This window comes from Cololabis saira, chromosome 11 (genome assembly GCF_033807715.1).
Source record: "Cololabis saira isolate AMF1-May2022 chromosome 11, fColSai1.1, whole genome shotgun sequence".
Classification (NCBI taxonomy): Eukaryota; Metazoa; Chordata; class Actinopteri; order Beloniformes; family Belonidae; genus Cololabis; species Cololabis saira.
In genome coordinates this window covers 35223628-35245997 of record NC_084597.1, presented here as the reverse complement: position 1 = coordinate 35245997, position 22370 = coordinate 35223628, and the positions used below count along the sequence as shown (strand labels likewise).

Genomic DNA, 22370 nt, shown 5'->3' with positions numbered 1-22370 from the left:
TCAAAGATGGAACTGAGTCGGTCTGTGACTATCAGAGTTTTCAGCGCCGTGTGATTGACAGCTGACAGGCTTGTGTGTGTGTGTGTGTGTGTGTGTGTGTGTGTGTGTGTGTGTGTGTGTGTGTGTGTGTGTGTGTGTGTGTGTGTGTGTGTGTGTGTGTGTGTGTGTGTGTGTGACTTTACTCTGCTTTCTGCAGCATAGGCCTATATGCTTGGCTCAATAAAAGTGAGAATAAATGTAGTTTGATGGTAGGATGATGTTGTTGAACGTTAAAATGACTATCATAAGGCCCATGGAGAATGCTCCGCCCCCAGACGGCTCTGCCCATATGCAGCAGTAGAGGAGCCTGGGTTCAAGTATTTATTACAAGTGCACGAGCTCGTTACAATGTCCCATCCCGCGCTCACATAAACCAGTCCGTGGTAAAATTAAAAACACTAATGCACAAGTTAAATGTTTTATTCTATTTATTTTACATTTTAATAAGAGATGCTTTTTAGTTTTGTAGCCAATTGAACACACTTTAACTTTCAAATGCTATGATCAAAATAAAGGAAGAAAAAACTCGTCTTATACATTTGGGACTTTTTGTATTTTTTTTCCCGTTGTACCGAACCCGTACCGAACCCGTACCGAACCGTGACCCCTGTACCGAGGTACGTACCGAACCGTGACTTGTGTGTACCGTGACACCCCTAATATATATATATATATATATATATATATATATATATATATATATATATATATATATATATATATATATATATATTCAAGTAGCCTCATAGTTGTATCAACATCTGCATCTGACTGTTATATTAAAAAAGTACATATTTGCCCATTAACATGTGTAACTTCAATTACACATATTTTTTTCTCTTAAAAATAAAATAGATTTTATTTTATTTTTCAAATGCTATCTTATTTTATTTCTTTACCAGCAGTTTGAATTTCCCCTTTTCTTTGTTAACTGTCTCAACACGTTTTTATAATAAATGAATATAAACACATCTTAACAATTGAACAGTTTTGCAGTTTTTCTTTCTTCCCCTCTAATAATCTTATGCCCCCACTTTCTGTCATTCAGTGAGAGAACTGAGCTCTAATTTCTCCTGCCAGAATTTTAAATCTGGGCTGGATGGTGTCAGGTTCTCATATGCATGATAAGGTGCTCATTGATGAGCCTGGAACGATATTTAGTTTTATTTAGCTTCTCATCTCTGTAAGAGTCAAGCTAATTACTTACTAAGTAACTTACTAAGTTTTATTTACATTAATAAATTGTCAGGACTGCGCGTGTCGGATTTAATCCGAGCCTGATCAACTAAGACGGGCAGACCCCGCCGCTCTCTGGCCGCTGCAGCCGTGTCACTTTCCGATGCTTTTGCGAGCCCGAACAACAGTCCAGCCCACACATCTACATCTACAATCCTTCAGCAGTAACGACGGAGCCGCCCGAGCGGCACCGACCTCCCCGGCCGCGGGGACGCGTCGGGATAAATGATCCCGCCGCGCTCGCTCGCTCTGGGCGCAGACCCAAGTAATCGATCCCTGATCCTGGCGGATCTAAACCTACTCTGTGCAAAATGAAGGATTTTCTCTATAAATAAACACCATTTCTCTTACTATTACACGTACAGCTAGCTGAGGGTCTTCTTCTCCTCATTTGGTTGGGAGTTGCTATGCAGTCCCGCGGCCCCCGCGGCCCACACGTACAAAACTGATTTTTTTTTCGCGGCCCACTAGATGGCGCTCGCGGCCCAAGTGTGGGCCGCGGCCCTATGGTTAAGAATCACTGCCTTACACACAGCTAAATTATTTATTATGTGATCATTCGTTACCTCCTCTTTCTTTTCCAGTTCCACCTCTACAGGCTGATCATCATCGGGTTCCCTCTTTGGTCGCACAAAAGCAGGAGGCGTGAGCTGATGGGTCTTCTCAAGATCTTCAGGCTCCACTCCTTTCCCATCCCGTAACCTCGACCAGGCCTCCTGGTTGACTTTACACTCGTCTCTAACTGGAGCCGAGGCCTGCTGGGAGGTTGAGGGACCGGCATTGCTGTCTACCTCCTTTTCCTCCGTTTCCTCTGCATTTTTCTCATTGGAACTGACTGACGTCTTTGTAGGCCCTTCACCTTCCTCCACTTCTCCTTCTGCCTGCTTGACAGCAACGGCAGAAGGCACAGCACGGTCCTTAACACCCGACTGGAAGGCAGAGACGACAGCACTGCATTTCTGCACCTTCTCCACCTGCTGCTTCTTTGACATAAGCACTCCCATGGCTGGGGACAGATGGAGAGAAAAAGAGGCAGGCACAAGTTACACAAAGTCGCTAGATTTACAATTCATCATCATGCTCATTTACATTACAGATTTGACTTTCAAGGCAAGCAAAATAAACACACGGGTGTCATCACTCGACACTTCATAAAAATTGTGACATTATTGTAGATGATTGCACACTAAACACATCTGAAGGCTACACTGCCATTTCCAAGTCCTCCACTGTGTCAAGAACAGCTGTTGCATCATTGTGAAGTAAAAGGAAACAAATTCTGTGAAAAACAAACCTGGAAGTGATAAAAAACTAAATTTTGTAAGGTAAAATAGTGAGAAAAGTCAAGAATAATGCCTGGATGTCTGCCATAGTCTGGAAATGCAAGGAATAAAGCATCAATCATGCGAGCCAAAGGTTCTTGGAGAGCCATTTTGAAGCCTCTTTTTACTTGTACCGCATGCATACATGGTACCCGGGAACTTGACAGGAACACGACCGCCGCATCCAATCAAAGTTAGCTGTGGCTACCAACTCATTCAGTCAATCCTTACCAAAAGAACTGCAGCTCTTCCGGTTGATGTTACATTTAAAGGGGACCTATTATGGCATCTAATACATATTTTATATAGGCCTTGAATGTCTTAAAAACAAGCTTTTGATTGTTTTTGCTAAATAAATTAGAAATTCAGTCTCTGAGCCGTGTCTTTATCTTCCCATTTTCTAACCGCATTATCTATGCAGGATTCTGAGTGGGCGGGGAGGCTATGATAATGAGGCTCTGTGCTGATTGGCTGCCTGACACGATGACGCGAATGACGCGATACACCGCTACGAAAAAATGGCGGAAGCCCTGGACGGCGGAGTTAGTTGTGGGCGTGGTTTCACGCATCGCTCCCGTCGTTACGTTACGACAGGAGCAGAATCTGAACGGCTCATAGAAGCCACATCACACTGGACGGCTCATCCGGGCGGCTGTACAGACACTGCAGAATTCAGTTGCTTTCCTCCTTCTCTGAGTTGGCAGGCTGAGGGGAGACCACTTTATATATGTTAACTAGGGGTGGGTATGGGGAAGGACCTCACGATACGATACGCATCACGATACTTGAGCCACGATACGATACACATTGCGATATCCCGATTATGCGATATCCCGATTATTTTATTCTACATAGTTCACCGAAAAATGTAAAAATGCATTACACATCTTAAAATCCAAGTTGTATATATGTACATCAGATGATAGTGATGGATCTTAAAATCCGAGTTGCACGTTCATCAGATTATAGTGACAATTCATGGGACAAACTGAGTCAAAACAATGTTTTATTATAACTATACAAGCTAAAGTTACAACATATTTGTATATGTTTTTCATATTATTTACATCATATGAAATTAACATTAAATTTAGTATGAGGTTGCTTTAATTATGTGGCAAATAATAAACACAAGAAAGATGGTACTAAAACCAAGGACAGGCACAGTGATCAGTCAGTATAGATATAAATCCATAAATAAATAAACCTCTGTCCATTATTTTTCATTTTTTAAGGACAGGCAATTGTGTTATATAAAAAATAAATTATAAAATGAAATAAAACGTGAAATAAAACCTGAGCTCAGTGCAGGGCCCTCCCAGGGTTGGTAGAGAGTGGCAATGCCCAGGACTGTCACTTAGGTAGGAGCACTGGGTGATATAATGGGAAAAAATCGGGGATAAAAAATTTAAAAAATTACAAAAAAAAAAAAAAAAAAAATTGATATTCAAATTTTCAATATCGATATTGAATCGGCTGGAAAAGTATCGCGATATATTACCATATCGATATTTTTGCCCACCCCTAATGTTAAGATAAAACGTGTTTTTCATAATAGGTCCCCTTTTCATTTTCAGATGTTGTTTCTGTGACGAAATCAAAAATGTCCCTTGCATTTAACTAAAGCTGGTTCAATATGAGCTCCTAATAGCTTCACCTGGCTTTGACGATGACATACGAGGAAGTGATGATGGCTCTCCATTTGCTGAGCCTACTGTCAATCAAGCATATTAGAAATATATGTAATGCTTTATATACATTCCCCTGACCTGCAGCAAAGAACATTCACCCCTCTCAGAGTTTTCATGAGTGTGAATTCAAACTATTGAGGCTTAAACAGATTTTTATACTTCTGTAAATGTGTTCAAGTTTGCGGTGATGTTGGATATTTTAACATGGGAGTCAATGGAGTTTGACTCGCTTTTCCAGCCAGCCTCAAGTGTCCAGTTGAGGAACTGCAACACATCTTTGTTCTTAGTTAAATGGTTGGTGGTTGATGTCTGCAAAGATGACTGTGACTGAATTGGCTTTTCCTGGACTATACGGTACTTCGAAAAATGTGGTGGAGACTCTTTAATTCACTTCTAGAAAAACCCACATAATCACACAGCAGCACGTAAAAGCCAGACTGAATTTTGCCAGTGAACATCTGAAACTTGGAAGCCTGTCCTTTGCTCTGATGCAGGTAGATGCTGGTTTTGTTTGCTGAAAGAAGGGAGAGGACTTTCAACTCAAAAACCTGTTTCCTACAGTGAAACATGGTGGTGGGAGTGTAATGCTGAGGAGCTGCTCACTACTTTAGGTATAATGAACCCTGTTCAGGTATATGGGAAGAAAAAAACTATTATGTTGACATGGTGGGGAATAATGTAGAGAACCACAGATGGGGCTTCCAACAAGACAATGACCCAAAAAATATACTCACATTTTTCCAAAACATTCAGAAGGAAACACACACACACACACACACACACACACACACACACACACACACACACACACACACACACACACACACACACACACACACATAAAACAACTACATTCCTTTGAGAATGTGTGTCGGTAGTTTGAAGTTACTATCCATTCTTGGTAATCAGGCTCTGGTAGAATTTGCTTAGGAAGAGTAGTCTAAGATCCCTCAAAAGACATGCCCCAACATAGTTAGAAACTTCTACAAGACATTGTTGTCAGCTGCAATCACATATACTGTACTATGATACATATAACATATATTTGTATATATAACACACACCCGCACTGGGAGATATGGATAATATCAACTGAGAATAATGTTTCTGTTTTTTATTCAAGTGGTACTTATGTTACAGCAAATATGTTTCAAAGTTTGAGGAGTGAAATTCCACACCAGATCTTCAGGCTCCTGCAATAATGGCATATGTTTAAGAATACATGAGCGAGGTGACCCTGTCTCTCCGGGCAGGCTGGCCTCTTGCCGGGTGGGGGTTGTGGGTCTGGAGGGTGTGGACCTCCTGGCCGCATGATCGGCCTATGTTGGCTGGTGCTCTGCTGGGTCCTGGTCCATCACCGTGGGTTTCCTGGCTGCTTCCTCCCGTGGTCATGGGGGCCCCGCCCGGGATTCCCTCTGTCGCCTACGGGGGGGTTGGCCTTGCTGGCGGGGGGTTTCCCTCCGCCCTCTTTTGGTCCTCCGTCAGCCTGTGGATGGCCTGGGTTCCGGTTTCTTCCTTGTTGACTTCTGGTCTCTCGGGTAGTGTGGTTGCACCCTCCCTCCTCCACTATAGTTGCAGTTCAGGTAAAGCCTTGTTTTCACTTTGCACACACACAGTTACACAGACATACACACCTGCTCACTCACCTACATACTCACTCCACAGTTTTGGGGGACAGATAATCGCAGTAGCCTAGTCTTGATTCAGTCTCAGAGACCTGAAATGGTTGCTGTTTGTGTCTCTGCCTGTTCTCGTGTCTGTCTGTTTGTTTGTTTGTTTGTTTTCTCTCTTGCAGATTTCAAAGGCCTGTGTCCCGTTGTGCGTTTCCCTGTGTTTTTCTCATTTCAGACTAGCAGCGGACTCTGGTTACTTCCACTGTTTTTCTTTTTTAGATGAGGATGCAAAAGTCCCATAAGATCAATATCATTGATAGATATGTTAATCATGAAGAAGCCAATATGAACCAATGGCCTCTTTTCCAGGAAATCCACCGGGATAAAATCAGCCATGTCAAGAGGCCTGCCAGCTCTGCATATCTACAATCACTGTTCGAATGACTGGACTCCAACCAAATAGAGTCGCTGGAGATAAAGTGAGATAACGTTTTTATAGATTATTAAAACCAACACTTTCAGACCTCTCTGTGTGAAACAGACAATTTGATCTTGAAATTCTTAGTATTATCTTTTCTTTTTTATATATTTGTATAATACAAAGAGCATGCATTCAAAGCATGACTGGAAAATACTTTATATCAGTAATGATTCGTTAATGAGCTTATCAAATTTACCTAAATGTTGGAAGTTCCAGTTCCCCTGCACTTCAAAGGAATTCTATACTAGATATCAAGTAGTGATGGCATAATTCTTAACTGCATTAGGCTAAGTGAAATCACACACTACAAAACTATTTTCGCTATGCAGTGAAGTCAGATAAAGTCTTTTTTTTAATGTAGAAATTGATTATGTTCTTATTTTCACTTAAGTGAGATGCAATTGTATTGTTGAGGAAGGCAGTATCATGGATTCAAGCTGATTACGTTACTCATGGGACATATCTTTGCTCTGAAAAGCAATCCCACCCATCCATGCTCCACATTAGTGCTTGTGCAAACTTAATCACATTTATCTGAAGTGAAATGGGATTCCCTTTCTCTTCCTTAACAGGGTACGTCTCTAAAAGCCTGCCGGGCGGTATGCTTTCAGGCTGTGACTGGATTCATAGAACAGATTTCATAAAAGTGGAGGCTAGAAGTCTGACATTTGTAAAGTTAATTGTGGAATGATTTCGATGTCAATGCATCAACTTGCATGCAACTCTGCACAATCAGTAATTTGAAGCCAGTTTTTCTATCTCTGACTTTATCCCCCCCTCCAACCGTTGTTCAAATGAGTATGCAAAGCTCTCTTATTAGACAACTTCTCCAAAAGTGTAAACTAGGCAGGCACATAAGTAAAGAAGGTGTGATGATGAAAGCACACAATTCCACAGTGATTATGACAGAGTGTTAATTAACCACTGAAGTGAGCCTGTCTGTCTGGACAGACTTTAGAAGTTGTCTTTTTCCACACAGGCCTACATGAGGAAGAGGAAATGTAACAGCTTTGGATTGCTGGAAGACGGAAGTTAAAAGCTGCTATGGATCTTCAGCTGGGTCCTAATGTGCAGCTAATGGACAGTGTTATTTCAGATGTGGAAAAAATAAATAAAAAAATTTAATAAATCCTTAATGTCCACCAAAGGAAAAAGGCTTTGCAAACAGTGAGAGGGGACAACAAAACAATGATTATAGATGATGTGCCATTACAAACCTCGGGGTCCATCACATCAACACAAGTAGTAAATAGAACCCATTTGATCCTGTTTATCCTGACATATTTATCCATTCAAAGAAAGATTCTAATCTAATTTTTCTACTAAAGAGCAAATAGGCAATGTGTCTGTTTTACATGTTATTATCCTTATTTATAAAACCCAAAGTCTAATGCATTTTTCCCCAAGAATTTTTAAAATGTTACATACAAATTGTACAGGGCCAGATGGAAGTAGACAGGATGCAGGAGGAACACCTCTGAGCATTTGCATTTCCCAAACTAAACTAAGTGAAGCATCTGCAAATGAGGAAATATCTTAGAGTGCAGAGCAGCGAGTCATATAACTTGAGAGTTTAAGTTATGAATTTTAAATAAGTGCCGCTGCCCCATGTGAAAGTTGAATCTGACACAAATGGGTCAGCCTGATTTTGATACTTATGTGCATTAGAGAGCGCTGCATAGCCTGCTTGTCAGTTGCCCTGTAAGCCTCACATCTAAAAGCTTTTGACCACGAGCCTGTCAAACTAGTCGACCCTTTTCCTCCCTGACTGACAGCGTTTGTTGCAGCTCAACGTTTGTTTGTGCTACACACTCTCGAGGGACTTTGGGGATGTATTAGTTTTTCATCCTTGACAGCATACTACTGAATATCTACACCGATTTGTTATTTTTTGTATTTTCTGATCAAAGCGCTTCTATTAATATTCATCAGATTGTTTTAGTACAAGATGAAGCTTTTGTAGTGTCATTACTAAAAATACACCAAAGATAAAGATTAAAGAGAGTCTAAATTTAAACATTACTCCCATCAACCCAGCATGAGTAAACTGGCTGCACTTGCTGTCCATTTCATAACTGACACATTTTTCATATCACAACATAAAAGGCTGAAGGAAGAAATCACAAACATGAATGTAGAAGCTGGCAACAGAGATTTCATAGATAAGTGTTAATCTGGCACGCTGACCTTATTTAAACTATATTACTTGCTTGTTATATGTGTACTCCTTTTGCAAATGATTAGACAATTTCCAATGACAGTAATTTAGTCGCCCTCAGATACAAATCCTGTTAATTGTTTTAGTCTGCAACACAGAAGGAAAGTAAGAATATAACCATTCAGCTTCTTCAAGAGCTCCAGCTTCTTCGTTCTTGTCAGCCGCCTGGCAGCTCCTGTCACCTGCCTCTGGCATTCTTTTTTTTTTTTTTTTTTTTATCCCGATTTTTTCCTCATTTATCAACCAGTGCTCCTATCTACTGTAAGTGACAGTCCTGGGCATTGCTCTCCCTCTACCAACCCCGGGAGGGCCCTGCACTGAGCTCAGGTCTCCTCCTTAACCTGAGGAGTGAGCAGGCCGCTTCTTTTCACCAGACAGGGTGGGGTTTCTCTGGCCGGATGTAGCGCATGGAAGGGTCACGTTATTCAGGCCAGATCCTCCCCACCCCATCTGGCGCCCTGGCTGGCCAGAGGGGGCATGTATAGCCCTGGGGCCTCATTTATCAAGCGTGCGTAGAAAAGGTTCTAAATTCTGTCGTAGGAATGAAATTTAGAATGTGTGTAAGAACAAAAAAATCTGAATTTATCAAACGTGCGGACACCGGTCGTACGCACACTAGTAAGTAGTCTGAGCTAATATCAAAAGAAAGAAAAGACAATAGAAACTGAACACAACAAAGAAAACTAATTTTTATTTTATTTTGCACGCAGTTTGTTATTTTTCATATTCAATTATTGTTGACCAACTGACAATATATTGTTTTAAACCAAATCTTGTGTGAGTGTGGTCAATGTTGATTTTCCATCCTGGGCTCCATGAGCATTTCCCTACAATTCTGATAACTAATCCAAACTGTGAATTTAATTTGAAACCCAATAATACCCGTAACTTCATCAGGCGAACAAGGGTTACATAATTGTCATAGCCTACTTCCAATAATGAACCGATTGACTTGGGGGCTAATCAACCGGTGTGAGTTTGGAGCAGAAGCCGTCAATAAAGTAAATACATTTCAAAATATTCCCAAAACTGACACATGCAATCGCTCATGATAACATGCAACCACATCACAGCTGACTGTCTGCAGCAGTTTACTTTTGGATGTCTCCCCCTTTATTTGCAATAAGGTTTTGTTGATGTAATGTCTTTGTATTTTCTTTTTTTTTTCATTCTTTTTTGTTTTTGCATGCAGCTTCATATCAAACCATTTTCCCTTCAAATATGCTTCCTTGCACAACGCAGGCCCGTCCGGGCCTGTACCTTCTGTACCTGACCCAGTCATGTCCGTACCAACCGGACTAAGTGATGATAGTAAAACTTTTTCTTTGCTCCACTTGCGTTAAAAGTCGCCTCTATTTTTCTTCCTCTCCTTCTCATTTTAAATGCCTGACACCTCTATGTGTAGACATGTGGGATATCTTTTACCATCTCACGATTCAATTCGTTTCCTATTTTTGGGGCTACAATTCAATTCAAAATCGATTTTTGATTCAAAACTATTTTCTATTCAAAACAGTTTGATTCATAATGACTTCTACTTTGATCTATAGGTATGCTAAGGATCATCATGATCTACTTCAGTCTGCTTTGCAAGAGAGAATGACAGTGTCTTTTTCATATTTATCAAATTTTAAAAATGTATGCATGCTAAAATAGAATTGTTGCAACTATTAAGCTGGGCATACACTGTGCGATATTTTAAATAATTTGATTCAGCCCCATCTCAAACTGCACGACTAGATCGCTGAGTTCAAAAGTTCACAGCCCACGAGTAATGGTCTCACACTGTACATCCCGATGCTCTGATGCGACCCATCTGCTCACACTATACGTTCATAATCCTCACGTCGGACGTCTGTGTACTGGAACTGCAACGTCAAAAAGAAGTGGAAAAGGAGGAACCCAGAAGTGGGAGACACCGAAGATGCTCAGCAAAAACAAACGCGATGCTTTGGCAATTTGTGCCATTCTGTGTAGCGATAAATCAAAAAAGATAAGACAATGTCATGTATGGACAAGGAATTGGCTGGGCAGACGTGGGAAGTACAATCTTTCTTTTTCTGGTATTAAAACATGATTTGTAATGTGAATTTGCAACACTTTAAACTACAAATAATAGTTTTTGACGTGACATCAGAGATTGCACATGTTCTCTGCCAAAGGATGAGGCCAATCGGGTCGTAGCTGCTTCAACTGTTCGATTCCTTCACGAGGAGCGACCAGGATTTCAAACACGCTTGATTTTCTTGCGAGCACACGATTCGTGATCAGGAGCTCGTCGTGAGGTGTTAATCTCTCGTCGTTACCCCACGTATACTGCACGAGGCACGACCAACGATTGGGTCGAAATATGGCCGGATCCAAACAATAGTTGCACGAGTGGAAAATCGGTTCAAAACAAGCCGACAATCGCACAGTGTATGCCCGGCTTCACATATTGCTTAAGTAACAACGGCAAAAATGCTTATTTATGAAAAACTTCTTCAACTCCTCTATAGCTCTGATTATGGTAGATTTATTAATTCATTGTTGCAGTGTCTTCTTTGTTTAGGTGCTTTCCACGTTTGGCTAGGTTCCAGAACCGGCTGCATGGTGACATCCGGAAGTCCCGTGTAGTTACAAAATTGAAGCGATAAGAAACGGATTTGTTTCATTTTTTATTATTGTTTAAAATCGATTTTGGGACATTTTATATCAGTTCTGAATCGTACGTGAAAATTGTGATTCTTATGTGAATCGATTTTCTGTCACACCCCTAGTAATCATCACCTCCTTATATTTCGGCAACTCAGCAGGTATAACATTAGTAAATGATACATTTCAAGCTAATCCAAACAAAGTAAAGAATCTCTCAAAGAACATTGATTTAAGAAAATAATAATAGTAATTTAAACCAAGATATTGTTTGAAAGTATTTGGTAAACTTCCTTGGTGAACCCTTTAACTTGAATAACAAGCTATAAGTGCAATGGCGTGTAACTAGTTTATTACATTAATACAACAGTTAATAACATTAAGTATAGACATTGTTGTAGAATTATTTGCTAATTTTATTGTTTCTATGGGGATTGAAATTTTCTTTTACCCTGTACAGCACTTTGGTCAGCTGAGGCTGTTTTGAAATGTGCGACAGAAATAAAATTGACTTGCCTTAACTTTACAAATAATCTAAATAAACTGAACACATTTTAGAGCAAATCTAGTATTTTTGTTAAATCATTCTTAAAGGAGACCTATTATGGCATTTAATGTATATTTTAAACAGGCCTTGAATGTCTTAAAAACAATCTAAAGCTTGTTTTTTCTACATAAATCATAAATCCAGCCTGTGGGCCCTGTCACTAGTTTTACCGCTTCTAACCTCTTTTTCTGCGCCTCATTTTTAGGGAAGGGGGGGGTATGATAATGAGGCTCTGTGCTGATTGGCTCCCTGAATGACGTGTAGCAGGGGAGGAGGATAAACCTCGCTCCGCCAGAGCAGCCCGAGCCTGTAAATTATCACAACACTGAATTTTCACAAATGGCAACTTTATTGTTAAAAAAATAAAATATGAGTTGTATATAAATAACATTTATGCACTATTTCAGCCGGATCTGCCCGGCGGATGCTGAACGCTGGCCGCGGAGCCACGCCGGGCACCCAGCATGGCTCCGGGGCGCATCGCCCGTTACCGGGGATCAAACCGACAGATTTCTCTGAAAATCTCAGAGGATGAAGCTGGTCCAGCCTGGGACGTACCCCAGAAATACCTGCTCCCAAAGCGGCCGGGAACCTGGACAATTTAGTCGGAAACCCCGCTTTGGGAACCAGGAAGTAGGCTGGAGCCGCGCGCATCACCGCGGCTTTAACCGGGGAATTTGACCGGTTCCGACCGGCCGGGACCGCAGGAACCCGCCTGGACTGGTAGCAGGGACTCCCGGGGACCGACCAGCGGAATTTCAGCCGGATCTGCCCGGCGGATGCTGCGCGACGGGCGCCGCAACGCCACGGCGGGCGCACAGATCGGCTCCGGAGCGCAGCCGCTGCGCATCGCCCGTTACGGGGGATCGAACCGACAGATTTGGCTGGAAATGTGGGAGGATGAAGCTGGTCCAGCCTGGGACAGACCCCCCGAGGACCCAGCTCCCAAACCACCCGGGAACCTGGATGATTTAACCTGGATCCGCGGCGCCGCGTCCGACTGGCTGAAGGAAGCGCCGCTCCAGCCAGAGCCAGAGAGCTGGTTGTGGGCGTGGTTTCAGCAGCGGAGGCTGAACCTATGGAGATGAGCGCCTATGGTGATGTCACCATAGGCGCAGATTCAGAATGGCTCAAAAAAAGGTCACGTGACACTGGGGGACTCTGGCCGGCGGGGGTCAGAGAGCTTGCAGAATTTCATGGTATTTTGTCTCCCCTGTGCTGGCAGGCTGAGGGGAGACCACTTTATATATGTTAAAACAAGAAAAAACGTGTTTTTCATAATAGGTCCCCTTTAAGCTCTGACTTATATGCTTGAGAGTTCAAGAAACATAAAAAGACTAAATTAGGTCAGAGGATGAAATGAGAAATAAACTTTTATTTACTGTGCTTTGTACAGTATCACCTGCCACAAAAAAATAAATAAAAAATAGTAGCTGAACTCCAGGAGCAGACTTTTCATTCAGTCCTTTGATCATATCTATCTGACTTTCCCAGATGAAAATAGTGTTTTTCCCCTCCCTAATTTCTCTTCATATTAACAGATTTGCCCTCCAGAATATAATTGATGGGCAATAAAAGCAGAGGAGGACTGGATGACATTCCCTCAGGCAGGACGATCACCAGGCTCCTGCAGAAGATGCCTCTCCTGCACTGCTTTCACTCCTGGACCCCTCTGAATGATTGAAATGCCTCTGGTTAAAAAAAGATCTGAATGAAGAGAAGGAAATCTGGGCCACTCCCAGGGGTAGAAATTGACATATATGGCTTAGGAAATCCTGTTTAGTTGCACTGCACGTGATGTTAAAAGGGTAAAAAGATGAAGCAAATAAGCAATTCATTTCATTCTTATATCTTATATGACATCATCTCATCATCCATATCCCAAAAGTAAATGCTAGCTTTTGAGGAAATATGTGGAAATGCTTTTAAATAAACTATTTTGCTGATGCTTTGTGTACATGCAAGCATCTCAGTAGTAATTATGGTTCAGTATGCATTATGGTCTTGATTTATTTCACCACTTTCCACCCAGTAAAGCTCTCAGGAGTTTATTGGGGTAAAAATACAAATAATTTAAGAGGAAGATGGCACCTAAGTGCTCTTGAATTCTAGTGATTATTTCTCCTCTTCTGAACGAGTACTTATCTTCAGTTAGAAGTGTAATATTACCAGATCATGTCGGGTAAAACACATTACTTTCTTCAAGCTTTTCAGTTTCAGTGTAGCAACAGTACAGCGACTGTGTTTGTGACATTTTTCAATTCCATCTGAGGCTATTTTGTAGTGGTAAGAGCGGAGTGTCTTTTGCTCGAACAGGAAATTATTCCAAATTGGAATCAATTTCTCCTGAAAGCGGAGGACAGCAAGGACACCTTCAAGTCGGTTTTAGTATTCAGTCCTCTCCTGTTCAAGTGTCATCATGGGAACAGACCCTGCAGCTCTTTCCCAGGATTAAAAATAACAAAGTCATAGTTTGAGAACCAACATACTGCCAAAGGGCAACCAGTTAGGACTAAAACATACAGTTATTCAAGTTAGAAATGATCCTGAAAATACAACAATACAATAGTGTATAAACTAGTGTATAAACTGATGCATAAAATCGACATGTCTTACATGTTGTTATGTGCAATAACGAAATATTTTATGTGCGAAATATTTTACTTTTGGATGAGAAGAGCTTTAAACATGTCTCTATTAAGGGGAGATATGTGTTAACCCCCCCATCCAAGGATGCATGTCATTGTTGTTTGCAAACACCAAAAGCATCGCTTTGTATGACCACCAGAGCCACATACTAGAGATGACTAGGTGTGATAAAGAATTTAAAAAAAGAAATGAGAAAAATGAAAGAAGACAAAAATAATAAAACAAAGAAGATCTGGCACATTTTTCCCCAGTATTTATTCTTCAAAGTACATACAAATAATTGTCCATCAGTGCCTAAGCCAATGGAGTTAATTCATCAGGCGGCCTAAATCTCTCCCAGGACACTTTCATGTTGAAACAACAAAAATAATGTGGACACCTTCAAACGTGTCCTCAGTGATCGTGTGTAAATCCTCACTGAAACATGTTCGGACTTAGTATTAGTGCTGCTCACTTGTGATCTGATTTCTTGAGACACATTTTAACTCGAGATTGGAAGAGTGCACTCACGCAAACCAAATTTTTCCATGCCAGGCCCAGGCATGATTGACTCAGATCCACCCATCCACTGTGGCATACACTCACATCACTCATAGACCTTGTACACATGTCATCATGTTGCATAACCAGCTTCTTTCTTAATTCAAAGTAAATGTAGAATACGAAGAAAAAAATAAATTATGGCAACACTACTGACTGTCAGACTTCTTTTCAGATATGGCCCACTCACATTTCTGTATAACGCTGCTACAGTATGTATTTAAATGATTGATGTAAAAAAGTGTCACATCTGCATGTCATGCATACATTACGTGCATGCCCCATCCAAATAAATGTGCAACCGTATCATGGCGAAGCAAACCTCTTGGCATCGTGCCAAAGACCAGTAATCATGTTGGGTTTAGAATTTAAGGATTAAAAACGTTTGATCCTGCAAAAACAATAGCAAGTTTATACCTTTATACTAGGGATGTCCCGATACCATTTTTTTCACACCGAGTACGAGTACGAGTATTTTAATTTGTGTACTCGCCGATACCGAGTACCGATCCGATACTTCTACCACAAAAATAACTAGACTAAAAATACAATGAAAAATGCAATGAATTGGAAGACAGGTTTTATTTGCAACAGAAATTCAATTTTAAACAAAACTTGGCCAGCGGGGCTTTCCTCCGCGCTTTAGTCTCATCGCAGGTACATCAACTGAGCATGTGCGGTGCTTCACCTGAAGCCGTCTGTGTGAAACAACCAGAGCTGGGTAGTAACAAGTTACATTTACTCCGTTACATTTACTTGAGTACGTTTTGGGAAATTTTGTACTTTTAGGAGTAGTTTTTAATAACTATACTTTTTACTTTTACTTGAGTAGATTTGTGAAGAAGAAACTGTTACTCTTACTCCGCTACATTAGGCTACGTTAAGCTGGTACTTTTCTTTTATCCTTTTTATCCACGTACGCGTCAATCTCATGACATCACTGGGTGATTCTTTGGGAAAAATGTTTGTTTTTGCATGTTTTGTCACATTTACACAGACTCAAACACACAGAGTTTCTATGAGTTCATGGGCTTGTTCTAGTTCTGCCTGGTTAAAAAAGAAAAGTACAAAGGCTGGACATTTTGTGCCACTTGTGCTTAATTAATTTTTTTTATTCTGTTATTATTTTATTATTTATTAAAGTACTTGCATTTACTTTAAGATTAATTTAATTTAATTTAGCTATTTTTTATTTATTTTATTGATTTAATTTGCCTGAAGATGATTATTTTGTACTTCAGACGTTACTCAACAGTTACTCAGTACTTGAGTAGTTTTTTCACCGAGTACTTTTTTACTTTTACTCAAGTAATTATTTGGATGACTACTTTTTACTTCTACTTGAGTCATATTATTCTGAAGTAACAGTACTTTTACTCTACCCAGCTCTGGAAACAACATAAACAATCAAATAGAATTTAAAAAACAGGTTAAATGAAATGATGTTAGACGCTCTTGTACAGTAGGTGGCGGTATGCACCTTAAAGTTGGTTGCGATCCGCCAAAAAAACAGAGAAGAAGAAGAACATAAACAATCCCATTCTTACAGTCCGGTTAGCCGGCGTGGTGCGTGGTGGTGGGAGGAGAGTGGTGCCGTTTCAGGCAAGTTAGTGACAATTAATGTAAGCAGGATGTCAGAAGGGTGGACATATTTCAAAATAAGGGACGACGACAGAAGCAAGACAGACTGTGGGCTGTCGGCGCGGCTAACGCGGCTAACCGGATAACGCGGCTAACCAGAATGTAACAATGGGATTGTTTATGTTGTACCAGAGACGTTAAATAAACTTAAGTATACTGTATAGAGGATCTTTGGTTATACTGTGAGTTAAGTGGAGTGTTTAATAAAGTTCCCTGTGAGTAAGGTTTGTCCAGTTTGTATAATTAAGGAAGATAGAATTGACTGAAACATGGAACAGCCAAGCTTCAGACTGACCCGGGGAGCCGCGTGGCGGCTCAACGTCTCCCCCTAGCGGCGCTAACCAGTAACTACAAGTATCGGTTCGTGGTATCCGAGAATTTTTGCGAGTACGAGTATATGAGAGCAGTATCGGCCCCGATACCGATACCAGTATCGATACCGATACCAGTATCGGTATCGGGGCATCCCTACTTTATACCTTTCCTTTAAAAGAAAAGAAAAGTTAAAGAGGCATTGACACAATATAATTATTATTTACAAATATTAAATCATTTTCAAATATTTCAAAAGTTTCAATGCTCATAGAACATAGGACAGTATTTTAAAGTTAACAGTGTTGCTGTTAGCAGCTGCATCGCTGAGTCTTTGTACTTCAAACATAATTTTTATTTCCTGTTAGAAATTCAACAAAAGACAATTTTTCATTGTTTGATGGCCTCATAAGCGACTACATTAAGTGCTGTGTAATCCATCAATCCATCTTCTTATATCCAACATTTTCAATCGAATAAAGCATCTCTATTTTCAAGCTTCAAAAATTGTGCTACACTGTACCTGGCTTTCTCTCACATTGTGTGGGCTACTCTCCTCTTGTATTATTCCCTTTGTCACTGGTACTGTATGTGCAGATTTAATGCCCGGCCAGCCTTCCTTTTCATCCCTTGCTTCAGGGGAGGAGGAGTTTGAGTGGAATGACCACAAAGCATGCTTTTTCGTGGGAATGAGTACGCCTTCAGTTTAAGATCTCACCCACAGACCAGGGAAGCAAAGACCTGGAACTAATTACACTAACGAGTTCACCCAGATCCCAGCGAGTGGAGTTATTAGCTGCAATCCAAAACACACAGATGTATGTGTACTCAGACACACAGAGATCCTTTAATCAAATCAAAAAGCCCACGGATGGGTCTTATGTATTTCCGTAGCTGGTACTGATCTGACTTTTAATGGTTTGCGGAGAAAATATACTGGTATGGAGGAAACAACAGCTCTTCCACAACAACACTCTCAGGGGGGGAAAAAGCATTTCCAATGCTCAGGAAAAGCATATGGGTGCTTTGAAATTCAGCTTGTGAATGAAGCAGAAAGGAGTAGAAGCTGAATGAGGAGGAATTTAAATCTCAAAGCATCATTAGACTGGAGGCATCAAGCTGGCATTCAGGCAGTGAGGAGAGCAGAGCCTGTGCCAACCAAAAGCTCAGAGAGTCTCATACAATAACACAGAGCAGGCAGCAGTGAAGCAGCTCAGGCTGCAGAGATCTGTCACAGACTAAGAGGCCGGATTCTCTCCAACGTTAACAACAAATTGCACTTGTTCCTAGACCCGTGAGGATCAGAACAAAAACAACAAAGGCAGACTGCAGGGAAGCTTAATGGACAGCAGGACTCCCTTGTGGAGGAGTGTTGGGAAAAGTGGAAAAAGCAGCTGAAGACGGTGCAAAGTACAACTAACATATGCTGCAGAAAGGAGCATCATTTCCAAGTAATCCGGTCAACATTCATACAACGTATTGCATAAGATGGTAGGAAACCAACAGAGCTTCAACAGTTACCCCCATCAAATATGTGCTAAATATAGTATGAGCCCCTCCTTTTAAACGCTGTCTTTTATTTTTATTTTCTTTTACTGTTATGAGATAGTGACATAGAAGAAGCCACAGCAGGGGTAGCAACAAGAACTCCTGCAGTTTGTATCCACACCCTTACTGATGTTGACCTAAATATTCTTCCCTTGCAAGCATATGTAAAAAAAAAAAAAAAAAAAAAAAAGCTTCAGGCATATGTGCGAATTTCGTCGCTGCTCGTGCAAAACTGTACCAGCTTGGCGTCCCGCTTGTCATATTTCAGTTTGTATAGCAATATGTTATAAAGATCAACACATCGAAATACGTACGATAACTCACCGAAAAATGGTAAATTGCTGGCGTTCACCGCGACTTATGTGAGACTTTAACCTTCCCGTCTCAGTCCCGGCCGTCCAGCATGGCAACACTTGGCTCGGATGAATGAAGTACGCGGTCTGGTACTCTGTAGCCCCAAACGGGGGAGATGAATGGCTTATTATCCCTTGCCCTTAGTCTCGGGGAGAAAATTTTACAGCCGGAAGCAGCTCCTCTCTCTTCGCAGAAACGATCTCCTTCGAGACAGCCGCGGACAGCTCCGGTGCTGAAATCTTCCCTCAACCTCCTCCTCCTTCAGCCTCCGCTCAGCGTCTGAGACACGCAGCCTGCTGGACCACACCACCATCACACCTCACTGAAACTCACAGCCGGTCCCCCAAGTTAGATAACGAGATGTACGACCTTCACATCTACACTTCCTCCTCCCTTAAGAGAACCCCTGTGACTTAGTTGTGATCAGCAGAGGTGGACAGAGTACTCGACCCCAGTACTTGAGTAAGAGTACAAATACTACTGGTCAAAATTGACTCTGTTACAAGTAAAAGTAGCTCAGTCAAAATATTACTCGAGTAAGAGTAGAAAAGTACTTGCTTTTAAAGGTACTTAAGTATCCAAAAGTAAATGCTTTTAAATTTACTTTAAGTAAAAGTAAGAGTAAGAGTAAATGTCTTATTTTCCACATCAGTAAATTACTATATTTTTTCTAAATTAATTTAAGGATCTTTTAACTCTTGTTTCTGAGAATTAACTCTTTGAAACCAGCTGCACTGATGTGCTGCTTTTAGAACCATAATGTTACATAAAACCTGCAGAAACACCAAAAACAAATCAAATGAATGGGATCATAAGAGGACAGCAGATGATGCAGAGTTTATTAACAATCATGAACTGAAACCAAATGAACCTGCACCATCCAACTAAGGCTGGATCCCCCTCAAAGACCACTGCTTTACAAAAAACTACATCTCTGCTTTCAATAACTCAATGTTGAAGTCACTTAACTTTACAGGAAGGACATGTACCAGTACAATATAGCAATATAAAGACGACTCAGCGGATTGTGTTTCTTCTCCTGACGCAGGCGTAGCCATTGTCGCGGCTCTGTCTTGACTTGTTGCGGCTCTGTCTTGACAAACGCAGGCTACTTTGGTGGTATCGTTTTGAGGAGGCTTGACGTATTTCCGCTTTACGTACATCCCAGTGGAGAGCGTGCACTGTGATAGGTCTCCTCCTTTGACAAAAACAGCTTGTGTCCAATAGGATTTTAGGGAAGAAGAAAAAAGAACAGACCTGAAAGTAACAAGTACTTTTCAGCCTTCCTAGAAATTTACTCGAGTAAAAGTAAAAATATTTGTCTTGGAAATGTATTCAAGTAAGAGTAATAAGTACCAAAGAAATCTAATCAAGTAAAGTACAAATCCTCTGGATATGTACTTAAGTACAGTACCCAAGTAAATTTACTCCGTTACTGTCCACCACTGGGTATGGCAAGGTTACGAGTCACAGAACTTAACTAGAGTATCAATCAACACGTCCAGCAAATACTCATCACAGAAGTCTGCTATGTAGCTTATCTGTGTGGTCAAGAAAATTGAAACTTTTTCAAATGCAGTCTCACTCACTGTAAAAACTCAAAATCTTACCAGGAATATTTGTCTTATTTCTAGTTAAAATGTCTCATTTTTAGTCAAAAAATCTCATTACACTTAAAACAAGAGCCATCACCAGAAAAATAACTTATTTGACCATTTTCACCTGTTTCAAGTACATTTTCACTTGAAAGCCATTGAAAAATCTGCCAGTGGGACAAGATTTATCTTTTAATTACAAGCAAAAAAATCTTGTTCCATTGGCAGATTTTTCCACTTATTTTAAGTGAAAATCTACTTGAAACAGGTGAAAAGGTTTGTTTTTGAGTCTTGTCTTAAATGTAATGAGATTCTTTTTGACATTTTAACTAGAAATAAGACAAATATTCTTGTTAAGATTTTCAGTTTTTGCAGTGTATAATAACTAGTGAAATCGATCATGTTGTTCTGATTTGCATTTGTAGTTATTCTATATGTATTAAGTAATAGAATAATTAATACAAATAGACACAGAGTAATTCCATAAATGTATTTAAAAAACAAACATTTACATTTTCCCTTGAAGCAAAGGTGTGGCGGCTGCCATACCTTGCCATACCCAATTGACGCCCCTGCTAGACTTCCTCCTCCCTTAAGAGAACCCCTGTGACTTAGTTGTGATCAGTCGGGTTAATAACTTGCGGGCTCATCAGTATTGACCTCGGAGTTTGTTGATTGGCCGGAACCGCTGGGGGCAATGACGTTTGGAAAGCTGTTTCTTGAGCAAACCAATTATTATATGCAGCATTTTAAGCTTAGGGGGTCATTTTAATAATCAGTGAGTTGCTTGAAGGTTTGAAACAATTTGAGTTTATAGTAACACAGTAAGAGAAACCATGGAGACAGAGATGAGCACTTGGATTAGAACCATGCTTTAGGGAAATTTCTGAATTTAAGCAGTAGTATTCTTACCCAAGTCTCTTTTTGAATATGTTTTTCTAGTATCCCAGCATTTTGAAGAAATGTTTGACCTGAACATTGCCCACATCTGTAGATTTGATTAGCCCACACTCCAGTTGGCCTGGAGGGTGAGGGCCTCCTGGCCACGTGTCCGGCCCGGACCGGGTGGCCGGGGATTGCCTGGGTCGCGGTCCGCCGCCGCGGGATCCCTGGCTGCTTCTTCCCGCGCCGTGGGGGCCCCCTTCCTTGTCGGCCTCTGGTCTCGCGGGTGGCGGGGTTGCCCCCCCCCCCCACTATAGATACACTTCAGGTGGAGCTTTGTTTGGTTTATTACACACACACACACACACACACACACACACACACACACACACACACACACACACACACACACACACACACACACACACACACACACACACACACACACACACATAGCCACTCAGTCACATACATATACACACACATACACAGCCACACAAACATATACATACACACACACACACACACACACACACACACACACACACACACACACACACACACACACACACACACAGCCACAAATACATGTACACACACACGTACGCATACACATATACACACACACACACACACACACACACATAGCCACTCAGTCACATACATATACACACACATACACAGCCACACAAACATATACATACACACACACACACACACACACACACACACACACACACACACACACACACACACACACAGCCATAAAGACATGTACACACACACGTACGCATACACATATACACACACACACACACACACACACACACACACACACACACACACACACACACAGCCACAAAGACATGTACACACACACGTACGCATACACATATACACACACACACACACACACACACACACACACACACACGCATGATCATATACATACACGCATACACACACATAGACATACACACTGGCTTGTTCACCTGCATGCTTGCTCTGTAGTTTTTGGGGTTAGGTAGCGGTAGCGGTAGCTTAGCTGAGACTGCGATCAGATCTCAA

At 41.1% G+C, this 22370-nt stretch overlaps 1 protein-coding gene across 2 annotated transcripts in view; it reads right to left on the bottom strand.

The window, feature by feature from the left end:
- phf24 (PHD finger protein 24) overlaps positions 1–19089 on the bottom strand; it is a 50360-nt gene extending 31271 nt beyond the window's left edge. For both annotated transcript variants that reach the window (XM_061733462.1, XM_061733463.1), the window contains exons 1-2: positions 18796–19089; positions 1842–2281 (exon numbers count right to left, since the gene is read on the bottom strand). In XM_061733462.1, the coding sequence (XP_061589446.1) occupies positions 1842–2279 (438 nt within the window). In that variant the 5' untranslated portion in view covers positions 2280–2281; positions 18796–19089. The remainder of the gene's footprint in view (positions 1–1841; positions 2282–18795) is intronic.
- Positions 19090–22370: the final 3281 nt, after the last annotated feature.